The 15,839-nt window shown below is 43.2% G+C and overlaps 1 protein-coding gene across 1 annotated transcript; it reads left to right on the top strand.

The window, feature by feature from the left end:
* Positions 1 to 1,499: 1,499 nt before the first annotated feature.
* On the top strand, positions 1,500 to 13,384 carry LOC121440631 (pre-mRNA-splicing factor RBM22). The gene is made up of 11 exons (XM_041641412.1): positions 1,500 to 1,640; positions 2,007 to 2,060; positions 4,557 to 4,586; positions 5,161 to 5,293; positions 6,072 to 6,172; positions 6,909 to 7,081; positions 7,927 to 8,127; positions 9,915 to 10,079; positions 11,123 to 11,211; positions 11,331 to 11,462; positions 12,271 to 13,384. The coding sequence occupies exons 1-11, from the start codon at positions 1,587 to 1,589 to the stop codon at positions 12,399 to 12,401; spliced, it is 1,263 nt and encodes a 420-aa protein (XP_041497346.1). The 5' UTR covers positions 1,500 to 1,586; the 3' UTR covers positions 12,402 to 13,384.
* Positions 13,385 to 15,839: the final 2,455 nt, after the last annotated feature.

Genomic DNA, 15,839 nt, shown 5'->3' with positions numbered 1-15,839 from the left:
TCTTTTTACCTTCTAGGGAATAAGAGTAGTAAATATTCAGAAACAGTTTGCTGAGGTGAAATAAAATATAAAGGAAGGAAGGAAAGAAGGAATAAGAAGAGGAGGAGAACGCTTAAAAAGGGCTTCTAAAACTCAGACACAAAGCCTACTAAACACAAACTGAATTGTAACAACTGAGACAGAACTCCTTTATCTCTGTACTCCCAATCTAGCAAACAGGAACATGCTTCAGTTTCTGGAAGCTTGGCAAAGGTACAAAAGGACATCTCTACTGTGCAGACATGCAGGACAGCTATAAGCTTAAGGATGAAGAGTGGGCGTTTGAGAAACCTAAAGAACAATGATAGAGGATAGGAAAGCCATGACACACTGAAGGGAACCATCAAAACACAATCCAGATCCAGTTGACTAGATCATTCAAACTCCACACAATGGGCCTCAACAGGACATAATCCGCCCTAAATCCAGGAGCATCTGTATAGGGACAGAACATAAATCAGTTATTACTGTAGGCTGTATGTGGGGCTGAGCTGATCACCTACAAGCACATCAAAACTTTGGGATGATAAAACTATATGGTGAATGTATGTAAGAAAAATAATAACTATACAAGAAAATCTTTGAACAGTTTGGTGGTTGATTAGGTCAAATATTAAAATGATCAGGCCAGATAGCACAGACCTATAATCCCAGCTACGTGGGAGACTGAGGAAAGAATATTACAAATTCAGACAGGGCCTTCCTGGGCTACAGAGATAGTTCAAGTTCAACCCAGAGATAAATAAAAATATAGAAGGGATATTATAGTGTACGCCTTTAATCTCAGCACTCGGGCGGTAAAGGAAGGTGGATCTGTAGTTCCAGGCCAGCCTAGTCTACATTGTGAGTTCAAAACTACATAGTGTAACTCTGTCTCAAAATATTCGATGAATGGTTAGGAGTTTATAAAGTGGGAAGCTCTGATTTGCACGACCCTTTTCACGTCAGAAGTTAGAAAAACTAACTTCTTGGATCAGTGGCTTCATGGGTTTTTAAGCTCCAAGACACCACCACCACCCCCGAAAAAAAAAAAGTTAATTCATCTTAACCTCAATTTCTTTTTCTATAAAAAAGGAATCCACATCCTAGCCATAATGGTAGGGTGGCAGCTTATGATAAAGGATAGCTAGTTAAATGTGATTTCCTAATAGTGACCCCGCTTCTGTCATAAAGAATAACTCTGCCAACACCTCCGCCGAAGGGATTCGTTGTCTTCTACGGTAAACTTACTAGACGTTTTGTACTTTTGTGTGCTAAATATAACAACGGAAGAGCTACTGGGAACATGAGAGACGCAGGCATCAGTGCCTGGCTGCGACTAACCAACTTCCGAGCCCAGCCTGGGCTGGTGATTCTCATCCGTTCCTCCACCCTTCGCATTAAGGAGGCGCGCACGGCAGCTGGGCGGAAGTTCTGACGCGCAGCCCCGCGCCGCGGCCGCCCTAGGCGCGTAGATTAGACGTAGCGCGGCGCCCGCCCGGAGCCTGTCGGGATTGTGGCGGTAGGTCTCCCGAATCGGAAGCCGGCGCTGCCTCGGGACTCCCGATATGGCGACCTCTCTGGGTTCCAACACCTACAACAGGCAAAACTGGGAGGACGCGGTGAGTGCGCGCCGGAGAAGGACGCGGGGGCGGCGAGGCCCGGCGGGATGGGAAACCATGTCCCAGGCTGCGGCGGGATCGGCCGGAGCCGCGCTGCGGCCTAGCTCGGCGGGGCAGCCGGAGCAGAGCCCTCGTGCGGCGGACCAGGGTCCTGGGACTAGCGCTGTCCACCCGGAGACTCCACACTTCCCAGAGGCTTTCATTTTTTCCGCTTGCCGGAAGTGCAGACAGCGCCCCTTCCCGCTCCGCGGTCAGTGCCGGAGCTGGGGCTCCTGCCAACCTTGCACCCTTCCCCGCCCTAGAAAGTGACTGAGGGAACAGGGTCTTGGGAACTTGATCTTCAATCAGATTTCCCATTTTCTTTAGGACTTCCCCATACTGTGTCAGACGTGTCTTGGAGAAAACCCTTACATACGAATGGTGAGTGCTTGCCTGTGCAGCGGGAGTTCACTGTACATTATATTGTCCTTGCACGCTCATGGTAAAGTATTTCTCTTGGCCGTTAGAAGGATTGATACTCTTTTACTAGCAGGACAACTTGCAAAGTAATGCCATGCGTACTTCCTCTCCTAGACACTGAGCAATAACCCTGTAATGTAGGAGCTGTAACATAACAGCTAATACTTGTTGAGCCTCTTCCCAGAAAGTAGGTCTGTTGACGGGAGAGTCTCTGTGGCTCTACTCCCTGACTCCCAGTCAGTGTGCCTCTCAGCCACTGCAGCTTGTAGTCTTTCTAGTTTAAGATACGCCTGTCCTTTTCGTTTGTTTGTTTCGAAACAGGGTTTCTCGGTAGCTTTGGTGCCTATCCTGGAACTAGCTCTTGTAGACCAGGCTGTCCTCGAACTCCCAGAGATCCGCCTGCCTCTGCCTCCCGAGTGCTGGGATTAAAGGCGTGCGCCACCATCGCCCAGCTCACCTATCCTTTTCAAAAAGGGTAAAATGGCAACAGTCAGCGTGATTATTTTAGGATTATATATTGGGATCAGCCTCAGAGATGTTGACTGAATGGTTCATGGGGACAGATTGTTGCATCAGTACAGTTACTTTCTGAGCAAACTGTAGAAAGTCGACCATGGCTTCATGCTGCTTGATCTGGGGACTGGGAAAACCTTTAGGGATTTCGGTTTTCACGCTAGAAGAATTTGATATTTATCCTATCAGTTCACATATATATTATGAGAGATTAAGTTGCATGTTCATGCTCTAATATAAAATAGTTCTTATATATTGACTACTTTTTTTATTGCTAGACATAATTAGTTGTAAAACAGATTCCTAAACCAGTCGTGAATGGTGATTCGTGCCTTTAATCCCGGCCTTTTAGGCAAGTGGATTTCTGTGAGTTCAAGGGCATTCAGGACTACAAATCAAGTTCCAGGCCATACAGGACTATGCAGTGAGACCTTGTCCTTTTCCTAAAGCACATAGATATCTCTCTCACACACACACTGTCTGCCTCCTCCCAACCAGTGACCTAGAGAACTATGCTGAGAAAAGACTGCCAACCAGATTTCATGAGTAGATGCTTTGCAAAGCCGCTCTTGCTTCAGGTGCCACCATCGCCAGGCTTGGTTCTCCTAGACCAATCGTAAGCTTGGTGGCCAGCTCCACCAGACACATAAAGTCAACCAGTCAGGTGGTTGGATTGATGTTTAAACCAGTTTTCTCAAAGATTCCCTCAAAGAGAAACATGTGCTAGAAATTGGAAGTTTTCACCTGGAAAACAAAGTGGCCCTTGAAATAGCCATCTCCCAGAAATGATTTAAAAAAAAAATTTTTTTTAGGTTAGTGTACAAAGTAATAGGTTTCATTTTGTTATTTTCATACATCTGTCATACTTTATTTTCAGTTATCCCCTCCTCCACTGTCCTCTCCCTTTCTCCCTGCCCATTTCTTGTTAGTTTTCTTATTTTCCCCAATATGCCCTTCTTTGGGGAGAGGGGAGTGGAGACAGGGTTTCTCTCAAGTGCAGCCTTGGCTGTCCCGAAACTCATTCTATAGACCAGGCTGGCCTTGCATGCAGAGATCACCTGCCCCTGCCTTCCAAGTGCTGGGATTAAAGGCGGGCGCCCCACGCCCAGCTGCCCTTCTTTCTAATACCTGACTTATTACCCAATCTCCACACACACTTCCCACTCAGGATCCCTTCTCTAGGTTCATGATCTACACACACACAAGCACAATCTGAAATCTAGGTTTCACATGTAAAAAAAACACAGTGTTTCCATTAGGAATTTTAGTTCTTGGGAATCAGAAGTAAATCTAAGAGTTGTGGCTCTGGGAAGACACTTAGTAATGGTCCATTCTCTTTAGAGAATATGACTTTGCTGGTATATGTCTTAATTTCATTTCTCTTGCTGTGATAAAAGACCCTGACACAAACAGTTTAGAAGAGATTTATTTGCCTTGCAGTGTATGGTTAACGGTCCATCATTTGGGGGCAGTCAGGGCAGCAGGAACTTGAAGCAGCTGGTCATACCACATTCAGGTCAAGAGCAGAGAATGAATACATGTGTGCTTGCTAGTGCTGAGCCCCTTCTTCACTTACAGGGTCCAGCATCCAACCCAGGGAATGGTGTCACTCATGATCAGGCTGGTTCTTCCCACATCAGCTAAAGAAACCAAGATAAACTCCCATAGTCACGGGCTGATGTGGTCTACACAATCCATCATCAAGACTCTCTTCCCAGTTTAATCTAGGTTATGGCAGGTTGACTGTTAGATCTAACCTTCACAGTACCCCTTATTGTAACAACTTAAAGATGATTTAGGTTTGGTTTGGTTATCTTTGTTTACAGTACCAGGGATCTCCAGACACATAGCATGTTTTGTACTTGGGGTTAAAAATAAGTTTCTTTTGTTTTTTACTTACCTGTTTGTTTTCTCTGCTGTAATTCCAGTTCTTTTCTATTTCAGACCAAAGAAAAATATGGAAAAGAATGCAAAGTAAGTGTATCTGTTAAGAAGTAGCTATTTCTTTGTTCTGCCCTTTAGTCTACCAATTAGCTTTGTACTTAGTTTTGAGATCCTTGGGTCAGAATTCATGCTCATGACTTTCATGTGTCGTTGGTATAGTCAGTGACTGACAACTAGTATGGGAAATAAAAGGACCTTCCTCCTGTAGATTCATAAACAGGTGTCTGAATCTGCTCTGACTGCCATGGGTTTCTGTGCCAGGTGTTGTCTGGCTACTACCCAGGAGCATTTCAGCTGAGGAGAAAGGTTGAGGCTGTCATGGTATTCTCAAAGATAATATTTCCTGCTTTGTTTTCCCTATTCCCCACCAAAAAGATAGTCAGATTTTTAATGTTTGCCTTTAGGTGGGAGGACTTTGACTTTCTGAATATTTATTTCTGTATTTTGTGAGCTTTTTAACTACCAGAAAAGAGAAAATAAATGGAATTGAGGGTTAGCTGGCATATAAATTAGGTACTTGCTAAGGTCAGCTCTCCATACTTAGTAAGTCTGGATTGAGTCCAGGTCAGGACCATTAACATGCTATGGTTCTTGATGTGTCCAGATCTGTGCCAGACCATTCACAGTGTTTCGTTGGTGCCCTGGGGTCCGCATGCGCTTCAAGAAGACTGAAGTGTGCCAAACCTGCAGTAAATTGAAGAATGTTTGTCAGACCTGCCTGTTAGACCTCGAGTATGGTATGTTTGCCACATCCACTAGACTTGATGCCTCCCACTTCTCTGGTTCTGATCCCATTGTAGAATGCCTACTGTTCTTGCTTTTCCCAGGCATACACTTATAATTAGGCTTCTGTGGAGTCCCCCTGAGCAACAGTAGGAACTTGAGGAGCAGTTGGGAAGAAGCCAGAACTGGCCTGCACCTCATCTGTGTAGCCATTTGGAGTGAAAGGCATTGCTCCTATCATAGGCTATTCCTTTGCCTGGAACTTTTCTCATAGTCCCAACCAGAAGTCCCTGGGCCTTAATTATTTGGCCATGGCTAAAGTCTATTCTTGAAACGATTTTCTAAAACATTCACCTCACCCAATTCGGTGACAGCACAGGAATTTGGACAGATCTTAAGAATCTTAAGCAGTTCCTCAGCCTGACGAACAGTTTGGTTTAAAATCTGTAAGCTGTCACCAAGTATGTCGATGATCTTTTTATTAAAATTTTATTTTTGTTTTTAATTATGTATATATATGGGAGTGGGGTGCACATGTGAGTGCAGAACAGAGTCCAGAGAGAGGGTCATCTTCTGCAGCTGGGGCTACAGTGAGCCACCCTGCGCGGTTATAAGGAACCGCACTCTGGTCCTCTGCAAGAGCCGTATGTACTCTCAATCACTGGAATATCTCGCTAGTCCCCGCCAAGTAGGAAAGAGAAGGGAAAGATGATGTTGTCATTTATGTCCATATTCAGTATGAATGTTTTTTCAAATCTGTATGATTTTTTTTCCTCCATTTCTTTATACCAGGCCTACCCATCCAAGTCCGTGATGCAGGACTGTCATTTAAAGATGACATGCCGAAATCAGATGTCAACAAAGAATATTACACACAGAATATGGAAAGAGAAGTATGTTTTTATTTTAATTAAAATCTTATTACATCACTTCCTCTCTCCTACCCCTCCTATGTATGTCTTCTCCTCCAACCCCTTCCAACCCCCCATTGATGGCATCTTTTTCTTTGATTATTATTGGTTTTGTGTGTGTGCACAGTGCAGACATACAAATGCAACCTGCTGAGTCCATTTAATGTGGCTTATATGTATATGATTTCAAGGCTGATCACTTTGTATTGGATAACTAATTAAGGAGTTCATCCCCAGAAGAGACCAAATTCTCTTTCAACAGTCATTAGTTGCCTGTAGTTCTTTCTCTAGGAATAGGACCCATGAGATTTCCCCTTTCTGAATTAGTCTATCTAGAATTTTTTTGAGGGTTTCTATATCCCTGACTGTCCTGGAACTCACTCTATAGACCAGGGTGACCTTGAACTCAGAGATCAACCTGCCTCTTCCTAAGTTCTGGGGTTAAAGGCATACACCACATACCCACATTAGTATATCGGCTCAGATCTTTATTTAGGATATCATGGGTATGGCTTCCCTGCCATTTCTAGGAAACACAGTCTCACACCAGACTTTCTGGTCCTCTGACCACTTTGTTGATGTTATTGTTTGTCTGGCAGGGATAGATTGTATACATGTGGTTCTGGGAATTGAACCCAGGGCCTCGTGGGTGATGGAGTTTGCATTTGATAAAAGTCCTAAAGAACTGACAGCCTATAAAGTTGTCCTCTTCATGCAGATTTCTAACTCTGATGGCACACGACCAGTTGGCATGCTGGGGAAAGCTACATCCACCAGTGACATGCTGCTCAAGTTGGCCCGGACCACACCGTACTACAAAAGGAATCGGCCCCACATTTGTTCCTTCTGGGTGAAAGGAGAGTGTAAGAGAGGAGAAGAGTGTCCATATAGGTAAGACCTGGGCCTCACTTTCTGTATTTACTTTCAGGCAGCTGATTAGTGAGAGGCTCCAGCTTAAATTCGTACTTTAGTGTCTAAAGGTCTTATGGTCCGCAGAGTATCTCATGTCCTAGAACTGTTACATTTATAAGAACCTAGCTAAATAATATTTTCTACTTAATGACTAACTGAGAGAAACTAAATTGCTATGTCACATAAAATACATGCTGACTTGAAGTTTCTAAGATTACTTAGTGTCATCATTTAAATGGTTTGAATAGCAAAATATAGTCGAAATCAAAATAGACCAGACTTCTGCGGGCTACTTTTTTTTTCAACCAAGACTGCCAAACATCAGAACTAGGGGTTCCAACTAATGATTTGTCAACTGTAATACCTGCTCCCCACCCCCCAAAAAAATCAGACCATATGCCCTTTTTCTAAAGTGAAGTCCAGGGGGCTGGAGAGATGGCTCAGCGGTTAAGAGCATTGCATGCTCTTCCAAAGGACCTGAGTTCAATTCCCAGCAACCACATGGTGGCTCACAACCATCTGTAATGAGACCCGGTGTCCTCTTCTAGCAGGCATATATGCAAACAGAATATTGTATCCATAATAAATAAATAAATATAAAAAAATAAAGTGAAGTCCATAGCTTTAATCAGATTCTCTTCCAGCTAGGAAGTCTTTATGTGGTATAGCAATCCCTTAGTATTTGCTCTGTTTAGTAACAGTATTTTTGTATGGACGTGGTTTCTAGAATGAAAGGCATTGAGGGACTTTATCATGTAGCTACTGTAGAGTGATCATTTTTCCCTTTGTTTCACCTTTGTGCTTTTTTCATTTGTGAATCTCAGACATGAGAAGCCTACCGATCCAGATGACCCTCTTGCTGATCAGAATATAAAAGACCGGTACTATGGAATTAATGACCCTGTAGCCGATAAGCTTCTAAAGCGGGCTTCAACCATGCCTCGTCTAGACCCACCAGAGGATAAGACCATTACCACACTATATGTGGGTGGTTTGGGAGATACCATTACTGAAACAGATCTCAGGTTGGTGGGCTTCATTGCAGAACTCTTCTTTGCTTTTAACTGTGTTGGAATAATAGTTTGCAAAAAACATCACCCTACATGATAATTCTAAATCAAGTTTAATTTTTTTTAGCCAGTCTATCATTGGTATGAATGATGACTGAAAGTTTTTTGAAAGTCTTTTTTATGATGCCAGTGTAGTTCCATTTCTCAAGAGTGCTTTTTCATGTTTGCATTAGTAAATAAATATGGGCCTAGTGGTCAACTGGATTTTTTTTTATAATTACTGTGTGTGTTTGTGATACATGTATAGGCTTGTGCAAGTGACTGCAAGTACCCAAAGAGGCCACAGGTGTTAGAGCCTCCTAGAGCTGGAGTTACAAGTAGTGAGCCCCTCGACATGGGTGCTGGGAATTAAACTTAGTCCTTTGCAAGAGCAACATGTGCTCTTAACCTCTGAGCCATTTCACCAGCCCCTAGTATGAATTCTTAAAGGATGACACACATACTCATACACATCCAATTATCATGGATGGTAGCAAGCCCTGTGGCTCTAAGCCTATGTATGTATGTATGTATGTATGTATGTGTTTGTTTATTTATTTATTTATTTATTCCAGTTTAAATTGCGTTTTGTTTGTTTGTTTTTAAGCAGAGGTCCTGATTTAATTTGTATTTCTGGCTTATTCTGTGCTTAACTATATAGCTTTTCCAGTGAGATTAAGTAGAGAAGAAACTCCTGCTCTTGGTGGCCTATCTCCATCAAACCCTATCTCATTGAGTCAGTAATCTCCAAGGGCCAGCTAACTTTTTCTGAAAGGGCTCAAGAAAATACTTTGGGCTCAGTGGAGCACATGTGATATCTTCTAGATATTGCTCCCTTTTTTGTTGTTTTAGGTTTTGATACAGAGTTTCCTACAGCTCAGGCTATCTTGGAAAACTTATATGACCTTAAACTCCTGATCCTCCTGCTTTCTTTCATCTCCTAGGTATTGCATTGATAGGTATTAAGTACCAGGCCTGACTTTTTTATTCGATTAGTTTTATTTATTTATTTTTATTTTTTGAGGCAGGGTCTTGTCATATAGCATGGATTGGCCTGAAACTCAAGATTTTCCCCTTTCTCTGACACTAGGGTCTGTGCATGGGCCACCATGACTGGCTTTCTCCTTCGTTTTCCACCTTTTTCCTTCTTTCAGTTTTAAGTATTTTTTATCTCATTGAATTAATAATAAAGTGATAAAAAATAATTTATTTTTCCAGTTCTAAGAATTGAACTGAGGGTCTCTCACATAATAGACCAGCGTTCTCTGCCACTGAGCCATACAGTCCTCAACCCGTAAACACGTTTTGAAGCATTCTTTGCTCATGGCTTGGCATTGTAGCATTTGCTTGCAGTCCCAGCTGAGCAGAAAGATATTTGACCCCATGAGTTCAAAATTAACCTGTATAACATAACAGGGCTCCATTTCAAATGAAAAAAGTCTTGACTCATGGACCATAAGAGCTGTAGTTTGCCAGTGCCTTATACTTGGGGTAGGAAGTGTGGCTCTTAAGTAACCAAGGAAAACCCCTCCTCCACAAGAAAAATCCAGAGACACAGGAGAACTCTTACTTAATTTTCCTTTTATCTCCAATAAGCAGCCCTTACATTAGGGCCGGGTTCAAGGAAAGCCTAAAGACAGGCATGTATCCATGGGGCCACCTGCCTAGTGGTGACTCAGAACATTCTAAGTTTATAGCCCGTTTCCATTTCCCCAGGCAGTGTCTGGGTTGCTAACCTGTTTTCCTTGGCTGTATTCCTTCAGAAATCACTTCTACCAGTTCGGAGAGATCCGCACAATTACAGTTGTGCAGAGGCAGCAGTGTGCCTTCATCCAATTTGCCACCAGGCAGGCTGCTGAGGTGGCTGCTGAGAAGTCCTTCAATAAGCTCATCGTGAATGGCCGCAGGCTCAATGTGAAGTGGGGAAGGTATGAATGAGATTGTTCTGGACAGTTCTCATCTGGACACTGAAAGCCTTGGGGAAACAGGTTTGACAGGGCCTTTAAACATCTTTAGAAGCTACTTCTCTAGTGTTTTTATTTTAGTGACTTTATGTGAATGGATATTTTGCATACATGTATGTCTGTGTACCACTTGTGTGCCTGGTGCCAGAAGATAGTATTGGATCCCCTGGGACTGGAGGTACAGATAATTATGAGTCATTATGTGGGTGCTGGGAATGAAACCAGTGTCCTCTGAAAGGGCACTCATGATCTTAACTGCTGAGCCATCCTTCCAGCTCCCTTATTTGATTTTTATGGCTGCTGGACGCGTCTTGCTTTAGAAATGTGTTTTAAGGTCTTGCTCTTATGCCCTGCTCCTTTGAAATTCTTCATGTTTTACCAGCCGCTGTGAGTCGAGCATAATGCTAGGGTACCAAAGATAGATGTTGAGGGTTCCACTGACTTAGACTTCGATTCCCCTCAAAGGCTGCGTGCTAGAGTAGTGAGGAAAGGGACAAACAGAAGAATGTCTGCTTTAAGTTTGAAATTGTCTGCATAAGAGAGAGAAATAAAATGCCCTAAGTTTCAAAGGGGACTCGGTCTCCCCTTGGTGGAGTGCAGCACTTTCTCCGTGCTGAGCACTTGCTCTGCACGGGAATGTTGTCTGCTCTAACCGTGACAGGGGTTTGGGTTTGGGTTTTTTGACACAGGGACTCTCTATGTAGGCCTGGCTGTTCTGGGACTGTGTAGACCCTGTCCTGGAACTCATAGAGATCTGCCTGCCTCTATCTCCCAGATGCTAGGATTAAAGGCAAGGGCCATCATGTCTGGCCAATGACAGTTTTGAACCAGACTTACCACCTTCAAAAATCTTGCTTTTAATCACTCTACACTTTGTCATCTGTGGGAAAAGAATGTTTGCTGAAAGGGGAAGGAGTGGTGGGGCTCATTTTACTGCAGAGTGAGTTAAGCAGTGGTGTGAAAGAAGACTGGACAGGTTCTTGATGTCCTGTCATGTGTGTCTCCAGATCCCAAGCAGCCAGAGGAAAAGAAAAAGAGAAGGACGGAACCACAGACTCCGGGATCAAGCTAGAGCCTGTCCCAGGGCTTCCTGGAGGTAAGTGCAGACTTCTTGCTGATGGAAACTCAGTCAGCTGGGGTGCAGCAAACCCAGGATATAAACGGTGGATTTGTGGTATTGATTGTCTTCCTAAGTGTCTGCTATTTCCTCTCCAGCTCTACCCCCTCCTCCTGCAGCAGAAGAGGAGGCATCTGCCAACTACTTCAACCTGCCCCCAAGTGGCCCTCCAGCAGTGGTGAACATTGCCCTGCCCCCACCCCCTGGAATTGCCCCACCCCCACCCCCAGGTAATTGCCTTCTTCCTTCCTGGCCCAGAGAAGTCCTTGTAAAAGTTCTGCACCTGAGTTGAGTCTGAGACAGCTGCGTTCTTTGTGCTTGCTCTGGGACTTGGAGAAGAAAGGCACCACTCTGTGAACCTGGGCATAGGTATCGTAGGGTAGAGTTAATGCGTAACAGCCATCTACCACCAGTCTGTTTTGCATTGTAAATTTTGTACTGACATCCTAGAGCCCTGTTACCTGTCCACAGCAAGATGTGGGCCTTGTATCACAATGGGAATCAGTAAACACTGCTTAAAAAATCTTGCTCCAAAGAGACTGTCATGTGAATTGGTTATGGACTTGAGTTACATTTGGGCTCATTTATCATGTCAGTTCAAGAGAGCAGTAGTGCTGTGTGACTGTCCGTGACAGTGTGAACAATGTAGGAATAGTGGGTGGCTGGTGTTCTTTTGACGATGAGCCTGTATGTTTGAAGAAAGTCTTTCCATTCTGGAGTCAAGCATTGAGGCTAATGATGACAGAAGGGATCTTGGCATCAACCTGGTTTCTTTCTGGTCGCCCACATGCTGATTGACTCCTGTCTGGTAGGATTTGCTATGTTTGATTAGTAACAGACAGTTGGGTCTGAAGTTTTTTGAGCTGAGAGGAAAAATCAAAGACTATAGGTAGATATTCGTAAGCAGGGACTGTGCTCTGCCATTAACATCATGTCTGCCTTGATGTATATGTAGGTGGTTTTGATCTTAGAAAGATTCAGGGGTTTGGAAGGTTGTCAAGGGAACTGCAAGTTTTAATTTTTTCTCTTCCACATCAGGTTTTGGACCACATATGTTCCACCCAATGGGACCGCCGCCTCCTTTCATGAGGGCTCCCGGACCAATCCACTACCCATCTCAGGACCCTCAAAGGATGGGAGCTCATGCTGGAAAACACAGCAGCCCCTAGCACAGCATCACAGCATCAGCACTCGGGCTCTGAGGAAGAAAGGGCGCTTTAAAATCCCAGTAAATGACTCCTGGGATCAGTATAATTTTCTTTGCTTTGTAGTTTCCATGGTAGCTGAATGTGTTCAGATGTGGGCAGTCAGAGAACACAGCTATGCTTCCCACATGTATCAGAGGATCAGCGGGCCCAAAACAAGCTGCCATGAACACAGCTGCTTGCCACTATAGCAGTACTAAGATAGCCTGTGTCTGTTCCTCTCCACCTTGTGAGGGACATGCACATGGGCGAATCGGAGTAACTAATGGAGTTACTATCCCAATATGTTCATTTTGTATCTTTTTGGGTGGGAGGCAAAAATTGACCTGAGGTTTGGAAAAAAAAAGCCTTTTGACCATTTTTATGTCTATTTGGTATTTTCTTTTTTATCATCTAAAAAAATTTAGTACTAATCATTGTAGTGGCGTAAATGTGATTTAACTAATTTGAAGTCATACCCTCAGAGAGACAAGCAGAGACCAGAACTCAGCACAGCCGATATTTTCTTTGCTTTTAAAACTTCATACGTTACTAAAGGAGTCAACTGATAATTTTACTTCTCCACACTGTCAGAAAAAGACAAAAATAAAAACTTGCATTTTATTCCTATTGGGTAGAAACCCAAATTTTATGGCGCTGCATATCATTGATGAAACCTGGTACCTGAGATGAAATGGTTTTAATGAACTTGGTGTAAAACACTTCAACAAACTGAAAGGAAGAGACTTGGAGTGCATTTGCCCGGAGACTGGCCCCTGCAGCTGGAACATGCATCTTCAGCATTCACCTGTGTGTCTTCAGCGGCTCGTCATTCGCTGCCTCTGGGCAGGAGACTGTTCAGTCTTAGGATGTTTGGATTTAACTGAATTGTAGATGGTAAGGGAAATTTGATGTTGTATTGTATTTTTTGTTTTTAAATATTAAAACGGGTCAATTTTCCAAATGTTCCTGGATTTCTGTTTCTTTTACCTTTGGTATTGAACTTGAAATTGGTAAAAGAAACAAATTATATGCATGTGAATTTTTAAATCTTTAGACATGATTTTTCTTTGGTGGCAGGAGGTGGGCGGCATGCAGTTTGAGATAATCTCCATAGAGCTCAGGCTAGTCTTTCTTATCAACCCCTTGAGTACTGGGAGTACAGGCCTATGTCACATCAAGGTTTATTTTTGCCCATTCCATGATGGTAAAAATACTCAGACTTTTTACTAAGAAGTTGGTAGTAGGGTTGAAATAAGAACCGACAGAAAGCTGAGAGTGTGGTGGTGCACTCCTTTAATCTTAGCACTCGGGGGGCAGAAGCAGGCAGATCTCTATGAGTTTGAGGCCAGCCTTTGTAGTAATAAGGGCGGCGGGGCTGCGTCCCTGGCACCCCAGCCGCCTGGCTAGCTTATGCCCCGAAATAACAACACACAAACTGTATTCATTTAAACACTGCTTGGCCCTTTAGCTCTAGCCCTTACTGGCTAATTCTGATATCCCGATCAACCCATCTCTAATAATCTGTGAGAACCGGTCTTACCAGGAAGATTCTAGCCTACGTCCATCCTGGGTCGGAGCTTCATAGCGTGCGTCTGCCCAGGAGCCAGGAGCATGACGTCTCACTGAGGCATCTGCTCCCGAGAGGAGAGCTGTCAAGACTGAGCTCACTTCCTCTTCCTCCCAGCGTTCTGTTCTGTTTACTCCTCCCACCTATCTTCTAACCAATAAAATGGGCCAAGGCAGTTCCTTTATTAGCCAATGACCTTCCTCCATCAAGCCAGGGCTACATAGTGATTTCTAAGACAACAAGACATAGACCCTGTCAAAAAAAAATATTTATAGAGTCTTGTCTTAGGCTTTTGATATATGGTAATTTCGAGTAACTTCTTACACAAGCCACAATAAGGGAAACAACACAATCTAAAATATGTTTGATGCCATTTTATTAGCTAAAGTCTATACTTCAGAGCTTACATGTGTGACTTGTAAAACAAGAATTAGGCAATTTCCCCCTTTTCCAGTCGCCCAGGTGCCCAGCTAACTGGACAGTGTCACCCACATTACAGACAGGTCTTCACCTGATTCACTGACCTGCACTGGAAGCCCCTCACAGGCATACCCAGAGGCATCTGTCCAGGTTCTGTGAGCTTCCCTCTGTAGCCACGCTGACTGAGATGAGCCAGCGCATGACTTGTTTGCCATTGCTGCTAGAAAGTGTTGCTAGTAAGTTACAAGCTGCTTTTCATTCTTTGTGTCTTTTCCCATACTTTTCGTCTTTTTTTATACATTTTTTTATTGATATTTATTGAGCTCTACATTTTTCTATGCTCCCTTCCCTGCCTCTCCCTCCCCCTTCAATCCTCCCCCAAGGTCCCCATGCTCCCAATTTACTCAGGAGATCTTGTCTTTTCTACTTTCTACTTCCCATGTAGATAAGATCTATGTAAGTCTTTCTTAGTGTCCTTCTTATTGTCTAAGTTCTCTGGGATTGTGGTTTGTAGGCTGTCTTTCTTTGCTTTATGTTTCAAAACCAACTATGAGTGAGTTCATGTGATAATTGTCTTTCTGTGTCTGAGTTACCTCACTCAAAATAATGTTTTCTAGTTCTATCCATTTTCCTGCAAAATTCAAGATGTCGTTATTTTTTTCTGCAGTGTAGTACTCCATTGTGTAAATGGACCACATTTTTCTTATTCATTCTTCGATCGAAGGGCATTTAGGTTGTTTCCAGGTTCTGGCTATGACAAACAATGCTGCCGTGAACATAGTTAAACATATGTCCTTGTGGCACAATTGAGCATCCTTTGGATATATACCCAAAAGTGGTATTACTGGGTCTTGACGAAGGTTGTTTCCTAATTTTCTGAAAAATTGCCACATTGACACCAAAGGGGTTGTACCAGCTTGCATTCCCACCAGCAATGCAGAAGTGTTCCCTTTTCCCCACAACCTCCCTAGCATAAGTTGTCATCACTGTTTTTGATCTTGACCATTCTTACAGGTATAAGATGGAATCTCAGAGTTGTTTTGGTTTGCATTTCTCTGATGACTAAGGATGTTGAACATTTCCTCAAATGTCTTTCAGCCATTTTAGATTCCTCTGTTGAGAGTTCTCTGTTTAGGTCTGTACTCCATTTTTTTTTATTGGATTATGTGATCTTTTGATGTCCAATTTCTTGAGTTCTTTGTATATTTTGGAGATCAGACTTCTGTCTGATGTGGGGTTAGTGAAGATCTTTTCCCATTCTGTAGGCTGTCGTTTTGTCTTTTTGACCATGTCTTTTGCTTTACAGAAGCTTTTCAGTTTCAGGAGGTCCCATTTATTAATTGTTTTTCTTAGTGTCTGTCCTGCTGGGGTTATATTTAGGAAGTGGTCTCCTGTACCAATGCGTTCAAGTTCACTTTCTCTTTTATAAGGTT

This window comes from Microtus oregoni, unplaced genomic scaffold (assembly GCF_018167655.1).
Source record: "Microtus oregoni isolate MIOR12 unplaced genomic scaffold, Mior012 000069F_ref0000032, whole genome shotgun sequence".
In the NCBI taxonomy this organism is placed as follows: domain Eukaryota; kingdom Metazoa; phylum Chordata; class Mammalia; order Rodentia; family Cricetidae; genus Microtus; species Microtus oregoni.
This window is presented reverse-complemented; position numbering and strand designations above follow the sequence as displayed.